Raw genomic sequence first — 19,221 nt, forward strand, 5'->3', positions numbered from 1 at the left:
AACCAAAATAAGAAACGTTATGGATTAAATCCTTAGACTATTCAATCCATTTGATTAAAAATAAGAACTTCATTCTTTGTAGATAGCCCGTTACTGGTTGTTCTGTTGATACTTACGTTCCATGGCATCTGAGATCTTCACATCAGCAAACAAAGATATAAGGTTTGATTTTCCGTTCATTATTTCAAAATTAAATGTCAATGATGGAATTCCTGCATCTCTTGATGCGATAGTGAGACCAGAAAAGTTTTCATTTCCACTGGCACATGTTCCTGTAAGGGTGACATCACTGCTGACTGGAACATCCACAGTTGTACTAGCTTGTATAATGAATGAACTTATTTAAGGAATAACTGTCTTATTTTTCGATTTCATGATGTGATCAATCGATTGGCTTGCGTGATAATTTTGCATAAAATTTTCACGCAAGCCAATCGATTGATCTTCGTCATGAAATTGAAAAATCTGACAGTTATTTCTTATATTTACATGCTTTGATTCCGCCAATCCACGTGCTCCAAGCCCTGTCTAGCTATTTGTCCCGCCCTGCACGTGATTTTTTAAGCGCGCCAATACATTGAAGGGTAAATAAAGTACATTTAAAATTTGTAATTTATCTCGGATAAAGACATTGGAAATGTAAATATTACTACATTACATAGATGCAAATTCAGTTTTGCTCAGTGAACAAAAGGGACAATTTAATTTACTGGTCCGCAACATCTCAATCTTGATTTAAGGGGATTTGTATGATACGTTTTTTGTATATTCTAATAAAAGATTTCTGCCTGATCCATCATAGTGATCTGTTGTCGTTAAGCATAAGTTTTTCATTTTTTAATTTTATGTTGTTTCACCAAGGTCTTTCAGATGACCAAAATCTGATGGATACCATTTACCTTAAATACGGAGAGCTCGTACTGTTTGTAAAAATGTGAAGCAATCCTACATAACAAAGCTCAAATTATTTGCCCTGGTAATCATGTTTACATGTACAGGGTGTTCTACAAGTTACATGTTCCAACTTTGCAGTCTCCGAAAAAGTTAGATAAAATAAAAGTTTGAGAAAGGAAATTTTGCGTAAAACCTAAAGAGCATAAGAAGCACACAGTAATTCAATTTTTTTGTTGTTATATTGATATTTTACCATTGTGAGAAAAATTATAAAATCCATTATATTGGGACATTCTTTGACATGCTCTCTATAAACATGAGGTTCAATTAAAATTTGATCTTACCTATAATCTTCTTTAAGGATTCTAAACAAAATCTTACAGATTTATTCTCCTTTGTCATGTAGGTCACTTTAAGCTGGAAGCGTCCCTCCAAGATGAGACAAACTTTAAAATTCTCAATGACTTCATATCTGGACTTTGGGGGAAATGAAGGATTTGGAGATGAAGTGGGGACTGGTGTTTGTTTTGTTGTCATATTAGATGGACCCACTGTTGTTGTATTAGATGGTCCAACTGTTGTTACATTAGATGCTGATGGTTCTGTTGTGGGTTTAGCGGGTTCAGAGGTCACTGTTGTTTCTTGTGCTACAGTTGTCATCTGATCAGCACTACACACAAACACTGAAATACAGCGTGAAAAAGTTAAAATATTTCCTTCATTTGTCTAAGATCAACAGCATGGATTAGAACTTATATATTACAATATCTTTTTAGGTATAAATTAATAGAAAAAAATGTACCTTAATTATAAATGCACCGAAACCGAAACCCCATTTTTGTTAATATATTCTAGTGAAGGATTTGGAGATAACGAACAGTATTAAAGATCAAATATTCATAAAACAATACAAAATATGAGCAGAGCAAAGTAAGGGCCTCCAAAACATCAGAGGTGGGATCAGGTGCCATGGAGGAGTGAGTATCCCCTGTCAACCGGTCACACCCGCTGTGTAGAATAAGATACGTATTAAACAGGTCGTTATTCCAAATTATTAAATGATAAGGAATTTTGGTGCTCTCTGATTGGTCCAGACGCAATTTACTGGTGTGTACCTCAGAGTGAGTTCACCTCAAATGACGTTCTGTGAGGTTTATTCGGGTTTTCCCTCCCGACCAACCATAGATTTGCTTACATCTTTTTCGACCAATCAGATTGCGTGTGTCGGTGTGAATGTAAACATGTCAGACGCCATTACCAAGGAGATTAAGAACTTTTGAAAGTAAATGGTTGAGTATTTATTGTTTATTAATATTGTTTTTAACTTTTTAACTAATATTTGTTTAGCTGTTGAAGTATATCAACATGTAAAAAGTGTAATTACACTTTACATTATGGATGTTTATATTTGATGGAGACAAGATTGAAAGAGTCAGCAGTATTGTTAAATTCCTCATCATTTAATAAAACGGTTATTGACTTTTGAATTCGGTCTACTCGTGACTATACAGACCTGGTCAGGTATTGGTTAACCCCGGCCTTCGGTCTCGGTCAACCAATACCTGACCAGGTCTGTATAGTCACGAGTAGACCTCATCAAAAGTCAATAATTGTATATAATATATGAAATACTAAGTATTGTTGTTTAAACAAGATTCAACAAATTACTAACACGGCTTTAGCTCTACTGGTGTCTATTTGTATTAAACAAAAGAAATATATATATATTAGTTTGCGGTAATTGAAAAAATACTAATAAAAAATGTGTGGTCTAATTAATTGTGAAAATTTTAAAACGTATTTTAGAAGATGTTCCAGATAAAAAGAATACCAAAGATCTCATGTGTAAAATTCTAGATTTTTGAATTGTGTATTAACATCTTACCATCAGGGCTGAGCTTTCCATTTGTTATATTAAAAGCCTGTATCAGTACATTAGACATGTCCATGTACATTGTATAAATGGTTCCTTCCAGAATTCCACTTAATGCCATTCTCTGGGAGGATTCACACTGGTAAAGCTAGGTGATTGATCCAAGTTTCAAGTCTCCAGTGTCCAACAAATTTGTTTGAGCTGTAATTTTTATCGAGTAATATTTTTGTAATAAAAATGGATGAAAAAGGTGAAAAGTTTCCACATCTTTTCCATCTGTATATTAATTGATTGCTGTAAACAAAGTATTATACGCGTCAGCCTTTATTTGTTTGTTTATTTGAAATTAATACGCGACGATGAATTTTCGCGACTGTGGAAACTTTTTAAAATAAATGGTTTGCGGCGATTAATATTGGTGATTTAAAATAGGTATCGCACGCGAATAAAACTTGGTAAGAGGTTGAGTGGTGTCAATATTTCAACTTACTTGCTATGGGAGTTCCTGGAAAGAATTCGAAAGGAGCAAATGTAAACATCGAGCTCATGTTCACTGATAAATCAAGTTGAACACTGAAAGTCAAGGCCAGAATGTCTTCATTGGAATTTGTCACATCCAATACTGCCTGATATTCTCCAATAGTTGCACAATCCCCATTCTTCACAGTGAAATTAGTTCCATCAAAATTTACTTCTTCCTCTCCATTACTCAGAGTAAACATAACATCCATCTTCTCGTCAATACAGGTTTCATTGTTGTCATACATGTATTTGTATTCTGATCCTTGTGTCAGTGATAATGCTTAATTTGTTAAAGTAAAAAGAAAATGTATAATAGTTAAGACCAAAGCCAAATTTGCAATATTAAAAAAAATGGAATAACTACATGTGATATTAAAAAATTCAAGTATATTGTAGATCAATGCATGCCACCTATGAAATGAAGAAAAATAAATGTTGCCTATACTTGTGATTATCTTCGCAAAATTTTTGTATGTAGCTTCAAACATTATGAAAATAGGACGTTAAAACATACAATCAATCAATCAATCAATCAATCAATAAAACTTATGAACTTCTGAATCTCCTTTTATTTAAAAGGTGAATATAATCATACATAACCTTCATTCTGTAAATTTAAAAAGTAGAAAAAATCTTTCAGAAACCATTTTATGGAATTTTCTTTACATTCCAAATTTCTAATAAAAATTGCTACAATGACCACATCGGCTACCTAGAGCCTTTGATTTGCTCTTTTAATTTAGAAGTTTCCGATTTTCCTAGCTGTTGTGAATGAGTGGAAATCTACGAAAGCCGATTAGGCTCATTTCTGAAAAGATAAAAAAAATATTTAACTCCTTAAAACGAGTTAATTATTTCGTTATAACGAGTAAGTATCTCGTTATAACGAGTTAGTTATCTCGTTATAACGAAATGATAAGTTTCTCCCTTTATTCCAAATTAAATAGCAATATAGGAATCAAAAATGACTGTAGTTTTAATGCCATTGAAGTTTAGTTGATAATTATCAGTCGTACGTAACATATAATGGCAATGTCCATGTTCTGCCATGGGAAACCTAAAATACATGTCAAATAAAAAAGTGAAATAGTAGGTGGACAATGGCAATATGTAATAAAGATTCTGTGAAAGTTTCATTAAATTTCACTCAGCAGTATAAGAAGAGTTGCGGATAAGAGATAAAGCGTAACAGACGGACGGACGGAAATCCCTATTACTATATACCCTCCCACTTTTCAAGCAGAGTTATATCTCTAGGTGGAACAAAGCTAACATCTAATCAAAGGCAGGTAAATTAATTCAGTATTTTAGTCGTGATTGGTATAAGTGAAGTCATGGGAAAGATTATGTCGAAAGTCATCTATACTCGTTGATGTGCAGGGCTGTACTTATGCATACAGCTTTAGCTGGTCCCGCCCTGTATTTCTTTTAATGTTTTTTTTTCATTAAGAAATCTGGTAAGGTATGCTAGTAAAAATAAAATCCCGGTTAGTTTATTACTTAAACGGAAATTACTTTCCTACAGGCCTGAAGATCGAGTCTATTAGTCACGCAAGTTTTTTTTTTTAAAAAGAGTAGCATGTCGGCGAATAAAAAAAAAGTAGTGTACAACATAGATAAAGAAATGTTTGTTGAAGTATTGACAAACTTCATACCTTTATAGAATGAAATCAACAAAAACTGCACAAAAATACAATCGTGACAATTATACAATGAATTAATTATACAATTATTTCTTTTAATAGATTGCCTTAGCATGCACTACTTTAAAAGCCATTGTTCTTAAGGAAAACAAAATCATGCAAAATATTATAGACTTTTCTTTATCTAGAGCAATGGCCTTTGGAGAAAAAAAAATGGCTGAAAATTTTAAAGTTTGGTATAATAATGTATGTGCATTTAGAACCCTACATTGTAATTTCATGCGAAAAGTGCAGGCGTTTACTACATACATCTGCGTACATATTTAAACAAAAAAGAAAAAAAAAACGTTTTATGTGATGAATTATATTATAAACATCTATCTAATAAATGTCTTTATAGTACGTTAGATTACAAATTTCACACAAAAACCCATCAACAATATTAAATACAGTTTTGATTTCACATTGATCTATTAACGTCATTCTGATTTAATATAATTATACACGACGAGAATTAAGATCTATTCAATACCTATGGAAAATTATTTAATTTCTAAAGAGGATAGTTTTATTTTAAATCAGTAATGAAAATTGAATTAAAATTCTAAATAGTTTGTTCTTTCATTGATCTTCTTAAATGTAGGTTATTTTATAAATATGTTCTCTTGTATAATTTTATTTATGGAATATACAATTTTTTAAATGATAAAAGAAACACGAATCATCATCTTAATTTAAAAGAATTTTCGGTCGGAGACTGTGTGTGTACATGCTCGACAACAGCCCATTGTTCCCTTTAGGTACAAAACCGTCTCAATTCACATAGAATATACAAAAAATACACATTGACAGGTGTCTTAGCGGCACGTGTCTCCACCTGAAATGGCATGTGAGGACAGGTGTCCCTAATTACACAGGCCGACCATAGTGACTTTTTCAAAAGCCTTTTTTTTGGGGGGGGGGGGGGCTTCCCAAGGAAAAAATGAAAAGCAATCCACCCACCCCCAATAATAAAAATAATTATTTAATAAATTAAAAAAAACAATATTCACTATTAATAGTAAAATACTAGTATGATAATACTCAGCCCCCAGTCAATTCGATGAATGATTCTTATGTGACCAGTTTATAATAATATATTAATTCATATTAAAACAAAATCTTTATCACTTTCTAAACTTGTATTTAAAAACTTGAAACACTAAAAATGTAATTTTGACAAACCAACTGAAGTATTTTTTTCCTGACGGATTACCCCGGTATATAAGAAATGCCAACCTCTAATATCTAACACAAATGCCTGGTAAGGTACCTTGATGTCTTGTGAATACATGTAATTATGTAAAATTAATTCTTCAATGTCAATTGCAAAATATTGGAAAAAAAATTTAATTATTTTATTGAGGAACGTCTCACCTGTCCGTAATCAGTAATCATAACTTGACATATTTCTTTATTTACTTTTTAATCGATCTATTTAGTAAACCTTTTCTGTAAATAATTTCATTAAATGTACCCTTCCTTAGCTCTTCCATTTTTTCAAAGGAACATTCATCATAGACAGCTTCAAGAAAGTGGGATCGGAAATGATTGATTTCTACATAACTGCATGCACTTACTTTTTTCTATTCCACTTCAGCCATTCTATACGAGTTTACCAAAACTTATGTGATAAATCAAATTCAAAATTAAATTAAATTAAATAAAATTCAGTTAAATAAAATTAAATTAAAATTGAATTGCGTTCACGGTGCTTGCTGAAATATTAAATTAATCACACAGAAATACACATCTAGTTATTTTAACTCTTTGAAGTTAATTATTTTGATACAGCATGTAAACACTTTTGAAATTTTTCTATAATTGGTAAAAATATGGTAACATAATTAAATATTTAACTTTTTGTAAAATAAAAGGTAGGTGGGTTAGTATTGAGATATACTTTCAAAGTTTCCCTGCCTGGGAAACATGGGGAAAACTACACATTGGTGGCTTCCATGTCGGGAATCTGTATGGAAACCACTGAGGCATGTTTACATGGTTTCCTATTTTGGAAAACTTACGGGAAACCACAGGTTGGTTGTTTCCATATCGGGAATCTACATGGAAACCACCGGGGCATGTTTCCATGGTTTCCTATCTTGGGAAACTTACGGGAAACCCCAAGTTGATTGTTTCCATGTCGGGAATCTATGTGGAAACCACCGGGGTATGTTTCCATGGTTTCCTATCTTGGGAAACTTACGGGAAACCACAGGTTGATTGTTTCCATGTTGGGAATCTATGTGAAAACCACTATGTGGTTTCCATAAAATGGGAACTATATGGAAACTACTGATGTCACGATTCCCATATGTTTCCATCGGGTTTCCAAATCTGGGAAACCTGGCTTTTCATCCTGTGTAAGTTTCTACAGTTTCCGTATTCATGTATTTGACTTCGGTCTTTTAAGTAAACAATACAAATCAACTGCATCATTTATACATAAACGAACTTCAACCAAAGGCACAACCCCTCGAAAAACAAAAAAATACTAGTTTGCTGTTTTTCAACAAAATCTTTATTATACACACTTTAAACAAACTTGATCGACACCGTTTTATATGCTATACATCCTATCATTTAGATATATCAACTTTAGACCAGTGTTTAACTCGTTATAACGAGAAAATCAACTCGTTATAACGAGAAAATTAACTCGTTATAACGACAAAAATTAACTCGTTATAATGAGATAACTAAGTCGTTATAACGAGATATTAACTCGTTATAACGAGATAATTAATTCGTTATAACGAATTAACTAACTAGTTATAACGGGATACTAACTCGTTATAACGAGAAAACTAACTCGTTATAACGAGATAACTAACTCATTAAAACGTGATACTAACTCGTAATAAAGGGAAACTAACTCGTTATAACGAGATAATTAATTCGTTATAACGAGATAACTAACTCCTTATAACGAGATAACTGACTCGTTATAACGAGATACTTAACTCGTTATAACGAGTTTTTTTTTATCTTCTCAGAAATGAGCCAATCCGGCTTTCGTAGAAATCAAATAATGCAACTTCATGTTTTTAAATTAACAACGACATTATTTTTCTTTCAATTTTTAAATCATGTAAGAAATTTTAAAGCATTTTATTTAATTATATTACTTACCCAATAGGAATATCGTTCCAATAGAAAATGCCTCGCAAGTGTACTTTGACATCGAGCGTTCGGGTATGTTTCAAAATAGTCCTTAATTATACATGTACTTATTAAGAATGGTAGATAAGTAAGTAATGGTAAGGCATAACCCGAATCATTAAGATAAAATCTATAGGTAAACATGTAAATGTATAAAAATTTACATATTGTATAGTATGAACTGAAATATTTACATATACTGTTAACAAAATGATTTTACGGCACACTGTTATCTCACAAGATACACAAGTTGTTGACATATTAGACATTTTATACCTTTTCCCCTTGCGATGTTGTTGTACATTGATTATCTATAGATTACCTCATATATGTATTAATCTAAAATTATAAACAATAAAAATATAATTAGATGACGGAAATTTAAATTTCACTCCTGAAATAAATAATAATTGTACAGCCACACTGTACAAGTGTGCACGTCTGTGAATTTTTTTTGTATACTTTGCTTAATTTTTGACTCTTTTCTAATGCTGTAAAATCACATATTTTCGTAGTGGCAAATTTTCCAGGTTTGAGAAAAAAATGATATGTTGGGATAACATGGTAGAGGAAGTGTTGAAAAGTATTGTTCATTAAATTTTACATTTCGTGGTTGTAATGAATTCGTGGGTCTCTTCATACCTCAAAAACAACAAAAATTAAACCAATACAAAAATTAGTTTATTATTTCAGAGTAAACGATAGACCGAAAATAAGCAAATGAATGTTAGAAAGAAAACACGCATGGAGATTTATAAATGTTTGAGTTATCTAATCTCTCTGAGTATGTGGGTCTTCTTATCTATCTTAGTATGGGGGTCTTCCTTTTTATCTTCAATATACTAGTACTGTAGATCACTTTATTTTCGAGACATTTTATTTTCGCGACTAAGCTCTTTGATATTTAACAAGACAAAAATCTTAGCGATCTATGGTATATCAACATTAATGATACAATTGTACGCGAGAATAAAATTTTCGCGATCAGACAGACTCGCGTAAAATATTTTACGCGGAAATAAAGTTCTTGCGAATAAAAAGTGATTCATATTCACATACAGTTCTACAATAATAGTACGACCCAGACTCACATAAATAACTACATAACAAAAATGCATTTTTCATGAGGTCATGATTTGTATAAACTTCATTCAATACTCTGGATGAAACACCTTCCGATTATTGATTTGACTATGATTGTATCTATGCTATTCTTGAAAAAAATCCTAATAATACGCGAACCCAGTTTTTGTCCTGGGTGCAGCCTCAGATGCCAAAAGATAACATATTTTCTGTACAGTTATGGGAAGATTCTTCAATTTTAATACTTCCGATGACAGTTTTATTTTTCTCAAAATGTGCCAGTTTTCCTCTGCCTCTCAGATTCAAATTGTCTACCACTAACTTGAGAAAAAAGTTATTCTTCACTTATAAAATATATATACTTGTATCTTGTTCTAGTATCGTTTTACAGAGTTAAGCTTCCATCAGATTCTTTCATCATTATATTAGCATCAACGAAGGAGAAACTTCTTGAGATTGTAAAATAATATATTCAGGAAGTTTTGATGATCAGATATGGATGCTCAAAAATACTATGGAATCTTTTGAAAGTTTGAAATTTGTTGAAATCAACAAGTTTTTACCAAAATTAACGATATCATAACGAACAAACACTCATTCCAAAATCCGTTAATTTACTTAGCTTGTTATTATTCATTTAAATAAATATATTTTGCTAAAATCAATATATGATTGTACGCAAAAGACTTTCTCCGATTTTGAGAAATGTGATTCAAAAAAAGATAGCACAAAACATGTCTAAAAATTAAAGTGGGCAAGTGGACACTGTTTTCATTAGGGAAATACCTCCTGAAATGAGTCATTAATAATGTTTTTTTTTGTTTAAAACTAAAAATGTACCAAGTAAATGGCGTTATATTTCCAGAATGTTCCTCCTTCATTCCAGATTATTTCATGGTATATCACATTCATATACTCAACGTATGATTAAGTCAATTTCATATTAAAAAGACAATAAATAAAACATTTTCTAAAAGATACGGTAATTGGAAACCAATCGTGTATCTAGCTGCATGGGTTATTTCAATTGAAATCTTTAGTTGATGAATATCTAAGAGGACAACTACATGGAAGAAGTTGTAATATTACACAAAATTAAGACACTGTTATTTGTATATAAGATATAGAAATATAAGTATCTAACATTCAGTGCAAATGTTTCGCTTGGTTTCAAGATAAAAGAACAACAATTTTTTGTCTTGGATAAATCATTCTTTAATTAAAAAATTTGAATAGATAGACACTGTAATTTCAATTCAATGTGTATTCGGTGTAAAATTGTACAGATTTTTTCTTCAGACGAGTCTTTCTGAAAGAAGTAAATTGTTGAAAAAATCAAATATGCGCTATTGATATTCACAAATTTTTATTTTTACTTTTTCCTTTTCTTGACACTATATAATTGATTTCAAAAACCATGTTAACTGTATAATGTTTTTATCACTCTCCATTAAACGTATTTACCATAAAATCTCAAAGAACGGGTACAATAAAAAAGCTAAATTATTACAAAACAGATTTGCCACATTACACCAATAATGAAATGAAATAAATAATTGGATGGCAACTGTTCAAATAAGAGGATTAGTTTCCTTTTCATTCGCCAAAGAAATACTTCGAATTTTAAGACTTAGCCTAGAGATGACGCCTTTGTAACAAGAACATCATCTATTTGCTACACAAAATTAAAAATTGATCTATAGTTACATTATTCTAAAAACAAAAAGATGACACTAACTAAATGTGTAATAAATCATTGATGTCCCTTGGGCGGTTTCAAAATTAAAGCGTCAGTCCACATTTTGATGAATACTCGAACTTGGAATCTGATCCCGAATGTTTGTTATTTTCAAAACGTTATTGTGTCGTATTTCCGGTATTTCCTTATGAAGTGTACGGTAGCCAACACTAGGACAATAAGTAGACATGCTCCGACTATTGTTCCTGTAGCGATATACATTGTATTTGGTTTCCCATCTTTCTCTATTCCACACGTCACTGCCTCTGTAAATACACATAACAATATTAATTTTTAAAGATAAGATTATTTGATCTCTCTTACGTTTCAGGAGCCAGAATGATGAATAATATTCCAGAATTCCCATTTACATGACATTTATGAACTTAATTATACAGAGTTGTACATGTTAATAGAAATAACCAGCAAACATCATTTGTTAACGTTAATGACATATACGTTCAATAAATAATGTCATTAGCTCCATGACATACAACATAGAAATCATATGACATTAAGATTGGATTTCTCTCATTAATGAATCTTTAATGAATTGATAACAGTTTATGTTACCACTTTTCATCGCATTATTTCATTGTGGGAAGCTAGGAAACAAGGGCTACTCGAGACACTGCATTAAATGAATGGTCAAGATTCAGTAAACTAGAGTAACATTAAACGCTTCATTAAAGCAGCTGTAAAACTTGTTAATACCCCAAAAATATATATTAACTGAAATATGTGAAATTTGCAGCGACTAATGTCTGTTTTATAGACACATGAACAGGTGGATTTCAATAAACAAAAGTTATATAATGGACATCAAAAATGGGTACCGTCCTTGGCAACAAGAACTTACAACAACCAATGTATATTTGCGAAAATTCAACAAATTATCACTGATTATGTTTTATTGACTTTAAGACACATAGCAAAATTGATAGAAATCATTTTGGGGGTAGTTCACACTGTTTTAAAGAAATATTTAATAGTAAAAAAGTCATAACAGCGTCCAAACCCACAGGCCATGAAGAGTACAGGAGTTTTGGGGATAAATAGAAAGTTAATGTTTTGTCACAACAACAAAATTTGCCAGATCTTTCAACCTTTGACTTGTTTTATTTCAAAAACTTAGATAATCATCTATCAGAAAGAATAAAACAAGTACAGCAAATCACAGGATCTGCCATATTCCAGTATACGAAGGGTCATACTCAAAAATGTGTTCTAAAAACAATTAGAAATTGAATAAAAATGTTACGGACATGTGTTTTAATTAAAAGAAAATATTTAGGTTAAGTCATTCAGACTAAATTATAGAAAGCGTTTTTGTGTTTCTTTCCGAGCCCCGATGACATTATTTATTGAACTCCCTTCGTATTTTACCAAAACTCTAATTATCAAATATACACTGTATATGCACTTATGCTACTAAGGGTTTGATGATCAGGTTTGATGATCATTTATAAACTCATCCCTTCTTGATTAAGTTTTTACGTTACAGTGAGAAAAAAAAAACGAATTTTCCGTATCTTAAGTATTGTACTGAAAATATGAAGACCTCTGAATGAATAACTTCATAAAAACTTGAGACATTGATATGGAACTCCATCACTGTCTTATGTGGAGAACTTTCATTATATAATGTTATTTTGTCATGATATGATGGTATTTTGTCATTATATGATGGAATTTTGTCATTATATGCTACTACTTTGACATTATATACTACTACTTTGTCATTATATGCTACTACTTTGTCATTATATGCTACTACTTTATCATTATATGCTACTACTTTATCATTATATGCTACTACTTTATCATTATATGCTACTACTTTGTCATTATATGCTACTACTTTATCATTATATGCTACTACTTTGTCATTATATGCTACTACTTTATCATTATATGCTACTACTTTATCATTATATGCTACTACCTTATCATTATATACTACTACTTTATCATTATATGCTACTACGTTTCATTATATGCTACTACTTTTCATTATATACTACTACTTTGTCATTATATGCTACTACTTTATCATTATATGCTACTACTTTGTCATTATATGCTACTACTTTGTCATTATATGCTACTACTTTGTCATTATATGCTACTACTTTATCATTATATGCTACTACTTTATCATTATATGCTACTACCTTATCATTATATACTACTACTTTATCATTATATGCTACTACGTTTCATTATATGCTACTACTTTTCATTATATACTACTACTTTGTCATTATATGCTACTACTTTATATTATATGCTACTACTTTTCATTATATACTACTACCTTATCATTATATGCTACTACTTTTCATTATATGCTACTACTTTTTCATTATATGCTACTACTTTGTCTTTATATGCCACTACTTTGTCATTATATGATGATACTTCAACATTATGGGTCCACAGATGATCGATAGATTTGTAGAAGAGATAATACATGAAGATGTTGGTCATATTTTAAGCTTGCCAGAGCGATGAACAATTGAGCAGAGCGAACGTTCGCAAACGCTCGCCAAAATTCCTTATACCTCCAATAGTATTTTTGACGAGCGCTCGCGAACGTTCGTTCTGCTGAACAGGCCTCAGCATTTACTAGTATTAGCGATCGAATTCGTCTCAGAGAAATGATCAAATGCAAGCCCGAGAGATGTTCAAACACCTGTGGCGTAATAGGGGCAAGCGGTAAATCTAGTCTTCCCGATTCCCGACGGTCCCGATTTTATTTTTGACGATTTCTCTTTTTCAAGGCGCTCAGAAACTATTCAAACTTTTCACGCACATTTTTGATGTTTAAATGAATTCATTCGTACATAAAAACTTTAATAACAAATTTGTGTATTTATTGTGTATTTATTTAATGAATCAGGTGTATCACCTGCCAAAAAGCGGTAAATCTAGAACTCTGTTATAAATTTGAAAACCAAAAACGTATACCGAATTGCGAATAAAAACAACAAAATTTGAAAATGAAGTAAAATTAAAAAAAAAAATAAAGGAAAACTTCATTTACATGCCAGATAATTTGTATGCACAAAAACACCCACATATTTTCTTTCTTTTCCTAGTATACATGTACTAATAGAACTCTTTGTCACATCATGTTCACAGCCGGGCTCTACGACGTTGACATGGTTCAACCTCGGAGCCCCCCCCCCCCCCGCCCCTTTTTTTTAAGTTGATTGTACTTTTGTAACTTAATCTCTGTAAAAGCACAGATAGCTTTTTTGTCAATAGCTTCGATTTAGCAGCAGTTTACCATACAGAATTATTTTTTTATTTGACAGACTGACAGAGTATCTCTTCACTTTCACTGTATCAGGTGATTCGGAAATTAATCTAACACTGCTTCAATAAAGCTTTTATAATGATAAGTGATTAAATTCTTCATTGACATGTTAAAAAACCTATATGATTGAAATTCTTAAGGCAACTGACTTTAAAATCATTTTCATGTTATGGATTTAATGAAAATTAATATGTTCATATTTTTTTAACACCGCCAGTTTCACTGAAATACTAATTCCATCTTTTTTAAAAGAAGAAATACTTTCCAAAAAAATATCAATATTATGATCTACGAAACCTCACGTCTCCGCTCTCAGCTATGTATCGATAATTAATGAGCATAACTTTAAATCAAATAAAACAAAATATGTAAAAGTTTTTTTTAATATATACTTCATTTTGTTGTTTTTAATCGAGATTTTATGAGAACATCGATCGGTGTCCGTTTTTGGTTTTAACACTTATAACAGAGTACTAGATTTACCGCTTTTTGGCAGGTGATAGTCATACTGATGATTCAGTAATAAAAAGTTAACGCATGTCTCCTAAAAGTTTTCATGCATTAATGAATTCATTTAAACCTATAAAATGTTATGCAAAATTTGAATACTGTACAGCAGGAAAATAACTCGCGGAGTTAATATTCGCTATATTCGCGGGAAAAGAAATTCCGGGAATTCAACATTCAGTGAACAATTCTTGAAAGATTTATAAGGATGTATTGAAAATTTATTATTATCTGTTATTAGATTCTTTAAATCTATTTCAAATTGTCTTTCCGTTCACACAAAGGCAGTAATTTATCTGACATGTACACTGTGTTTATAATTTTGCGGGTTCATTTCTATAGCCATCGATTAATTTTGCAATCTAGTAGACGTTTGATGTAATTATTTATCAAAACATGCTTGTTTCATTTCACCCCTGTTTATCACTAAGTCATTACCTTTAATTGAGGCAATTACGTGGTAAACAGGGTAACACAATTAATTAATTTCGATTATATAATTAAAAGTTCAACATTTTGACAACGGTACATTTTTTTCTGATTTGGGCCGGAAAAAAATAAAGTAAAGAAAAAGGCTTGCAAGTACTTTAAAAAATGTGTAATTTTTCCTTTCCGCGAGTTCAAACGACCGCGATTTGCTGAAAATTGAACAAATCGCGATCTTTTCCGACCGCGATTTTAACCTGCTTTACAGTAAATTTTATGCAACAATGAAAGGAAATCGCTAAAAATCCTAAATCTTGAACCTTCGGGAGTCGGGAAGACTAGATTTACCGCTTGCCCTTAAATTTGCAACTGGTATTTGAACTTCTCTCGGTTTTGCATTTGACCATTTCTCTTACACGAATTCGATCGCCAATAGTAGTAATTCTAGAACTGCTCAATTGTTCATCGCTCAAGCTTAAATTATTTTCAACATTTGTTCTCTTTTCTACAAATCTATCGATGACCTGCAGATCCATAATTAGTTCTTCGAGGATGCTTTCCAATGTGATTTTGCGCCATTTTTTCCCTTAACTAGTGAACTACTTAACGGTATCCCGATCCCGATGTTATACCTAATATTTAAAAATTATCTTCATATAATGTTGAAGTATCATCATATAATGACAAAGTAGTAGCATATAATGACAAAATACCATCATATAATGACAAAATACCATCATATAATGATAAAATACCATCATATAATGACAAAGTACCAGCATATAATGACAAAATACCATCATATAATGAAAAAGTACCAGCATATGATGAAAGTTCTCCACATAACGCAGTGACGGCGTTCCATACATTGAGAAAAGCAAATAAACATCATACACTCCAAAACGACACTGAGACTTGTAGCATGTATATTATTCCGCTCTGTTCAAACGTTTTATCAACTGATGCACCACAAATTCTGGCTCTTATATACTGGTATTTTACTTGAGAAAAAAAAATGATAACAACTTATCAATAAACTTCATGATAAACGTGTTTACTTAAACCATTAATGACATCACTGGGAAGATAGTTTCACTTGCATTTACATGTGCAGGTTATGTTCGCCTGTTGAATAGACACGTAGGAACACGTTCTTCTTATTGTAATATATCAATTGATTTTTAAAAGTAAAATTACCTGGTATGTGGTCGTCCAGTTCTCATTATTGTTAAATCTATGTTCAACATGTGCCTGTCAGAAAAGTTGTTTGTTTATGATTTTATTGAAAATAATATGTCAGCTTATCTAGATACGATTTTAGTAATAGCTATTATCCTCATATTTTACCTGTTGTCAATTCGTCGTAGGATTTATAATTTTGGTGAATAGAGGATGGATTTTACATTTCATGTTTTGGAAGCCATCATACTTTACTCTGATCGTCATTTCCGGTTTGGTGACATATATGTATTTCCAGTGGCTAGTGATGTACTATTGTTATATTCAAGTTTAGAATATTGGATCGTATTCATCATTTTAGTTTGAGGTGTTGTGTATTTTGAGGCTATAAGTTGTTCTTAATTGTACGCATTAACTTTATAATCAGTCAACTTTGTCGGGACTACATTAATTTTGTTTACGTTATTGTCGGTAGTTACGATATTCATCTTATATATACAGCATATATTGTATAGTCCTAGGGGTGTTTTAGAAATATTGAAGGTATTTACTAATTCGTTAATAATGTAGTTAAGTTTAATTTATTGATTTTATTTCCACTTGTTCATTTTATTTGTTTATTTTACTTGTAAGGACGTTGTACGGTAAACTTGTGTGGCAAAAGTAGTTCTTTTGTGGGAACTAATGTGGGAACTCAGCTTACCGTACAAGCTGTTGATTACTAGTAGTTGATAGTTCGTACGGCATAATTTCATTGGATATTTTGAGTCATGTGACAGGGAACTGGAGGTTATATAAGCAAGCACATACTACGCTAAGGCAGATTTCAGCTAGCTGAATGGGGCAACATTCGAAAACTAAAAGAAGGAAAACAAAGACGGAGAGATACTTTTAATGTAATTTACATATATTTAGCCTAGTTAGAAATTTCCTATAACACTGGACGACCTTAACTTATGTTTCTGAGGAATCAGTCATGTTTTATATTGATATTTGTATACTGAAAGGAAAAAGAAACTAGGGGTAGCGTAATATTCGAATTTTTTTTTACCAAAAAACCGAAAATTACAAAAATTGGCCAAATGAGAAATTAGTTACCATGCACAAAAATCAGTGTTCAGAATTACTCAACCGTAAAATGTGTGACGTCAGGTAGGGAAAACGCTAAAAAGCCAAAACACGTGCAATTTGATGACGACAAGTTTGTCAACAAATCTTGTTACACCATTTGATGCATCTGAGGTATACACATTGTTTTTCAATATTTGGAGACGATATGAATTTCTTGCAATCTTGGTACACTTTACGGAAATTCCATGGGGTCTTGCTTTCGAATTGCCCAATTCATGAAAATTGCAACAACGGGTAACTAAGCAGTTTCTTGTAAATTTCCCCCCTTAAACTTGTTACCCGTTGTCAAAATGGGCCTGGAATGATTTTCAACAAACCGTGACAATGACGATAACACGAAGTAGAGTCATGTTACGAGCGAGTTATTCGTCCTACCATCTAGCTCTTAAATGGTCACCTTACAACCACAAACACCGCCATTTCTCCAGTAGACTATTATAATCATTACATACACACGGAAAATGAAAGAAAACAATAACATTCCGCAATTTGTTTTTTTTTGAGCTGGTCAACTTTCTGTTGTGTTCCTCTCACTGGCGCATGCGCGCGTTGTTTGACTAATTTTTTGCCGTGGTTACCCATGCCCAATATTGTCAGGGTTAGAAAGATACACACTCTGATCAATTCCATGCAAAGGAGAAATATGGCTCTGACAGGTGCACGGGAGAGACATTTAAGAAAATGAGAGCTTTCAATTTTCACTTTTGGGGTAATCGCCATATAAGCTTCAATAACTAATGAATTATTGGACAAAATCGAATGGGATTTTGAAATATCTTTTTGAAAGATGATTTTAAAAGTTAGATAGGAATACTGAAAAAATTAAAAGAAAAATAAATTTAATTCACCTCAACAGTTTACCCTGCGTTTCTTTTTCCTTTCAGTATATATTGCCCATAAAGTTATGATAATGAGATGCTAAACATACAATAAATGATGAATCATCTTGAGTGTCATTCAACAAAGTTTCTACACAGAGTGGAGCCTGGCTTAATTCATAATTATTTGTACATCCTGACAAAAGGTAAATTAATTAGACGAAAAACTTTGAACTATAGATGCCGAGGATTCAGAAATAGCCTGGTACTAACCACCCCTTGGGCAGCTTACAATATGATCAATTTGTAAAACGAAGAAGCCTTTTGACCAACAGTGATTTCTTTTATCCAGAATCGTTTATCTGGATGAGATATGGTATATGCGTACGAGCTAATACGAATTCATTATAATTCTTTAAAATATACCCATATATTAAATAAGATTTATACACGAAATTGCTTACCACTGAAATTTGTTGAATTGCCGCTTTTGAAAGCCTGATATTGAAGGTCTTTGATTATCATGGATAATCTATTTTCAAAATAAAACGTTGTTGCTTTTTTACACTTGTAACTCTTGATTTTAGCTGTTGTTAGTTTACCAAGGTTGGCAGCAACAACTAACATTTCCTTTCCAAGAACTGCAAAAAGTTTCAAAGATTCAATTCATTGTAATGATGTGAAGAAATATATTGTTACTCATGGAACTCCATCAATCCAGAGGTGGTTTATAACTACAAAATAGATATATAAATATATATATATATATATTTATACCCCCCCCCACTTGAAAAGCAGGAGAGTATATGGTAATCGGTATGTCCGTCCGTCAATCTGTCCGTCTGTTACGCTTTGGGGTACCCTTCTCTTATCCGCACTCCTCT

The 19,221-nt window shown here is 31.7% G+C and overlaps 2 protein-coding genes across 6 annotated transcripts in view; both read right to left on the minus strand.

The window, feature by feature from the left end:
• LOC134257513 (lysosome-associated membrane glycoprotein 1-like) overlaps positions 1 to 19,221 on the minus strand; it is a 77,934-nt gene that overhangs the window by 41,034 nt on the left and 17,679 nt on the right. For 3 of the 5 annotated variants that reach the window (XM_062740112.1, XM_062740114.1, XM_062740115.1), the window contains one exon: positions 1,276 to 1,577. In XM_062740112.1, the coding sequence (XP_062596096.1) occupies positions 1,276 to 1,577 (302 nt within the window). Of the gene's footprint in view, positions 1 to 1,275; positions 1,578 to 2,779; positions 2,969 to 3,257; positions 3,330 to 19,221 lie in introns of those variants that run through there. The other 2 variants (XM_062740117.1, XM_062740116.1) reach the window with 2 other exon arrangements.
• Positions 10,992 to 18,972, minus strand: LOC134257515 (uncharacterized). Its single transcript, XM_062740118.1, has 2 exons — positions 18,802 to 18,972; positions 10,992 to 11,220 (listed from the first exon to the last, which is right to left on the minus strand). The coding sequence occupies exons 1-2, from the start codon at positions 18,962 to 18,964 to the stop codon at positions 11,066 to 11,068; spliced, it is 318 nt and encodes a 105-aa protein (XP_062596102.1). The 5' UTR covers positions 18,965 to 18,972; the 3' UTR covers positions 10,992 to 11,065.

Source organism: Saccostrea cucullata, unplaced genomic scaffold, assembly GCF_032062105.1.
Source record: "Saccostrea cucullata isolate Sc308-1 unplaced genomic scaffold, CSIRO_AGI_Scuc_v1 ctg826, whole genome shotgun sequence".
Taxonomy (NCBI): domain Eukaryota; kingdom Metazoa; phylum Mollusca; class Bivalvia; order Ostreida; family Ostreidae; genus Saccostrea; species Saccostrea cuccullata.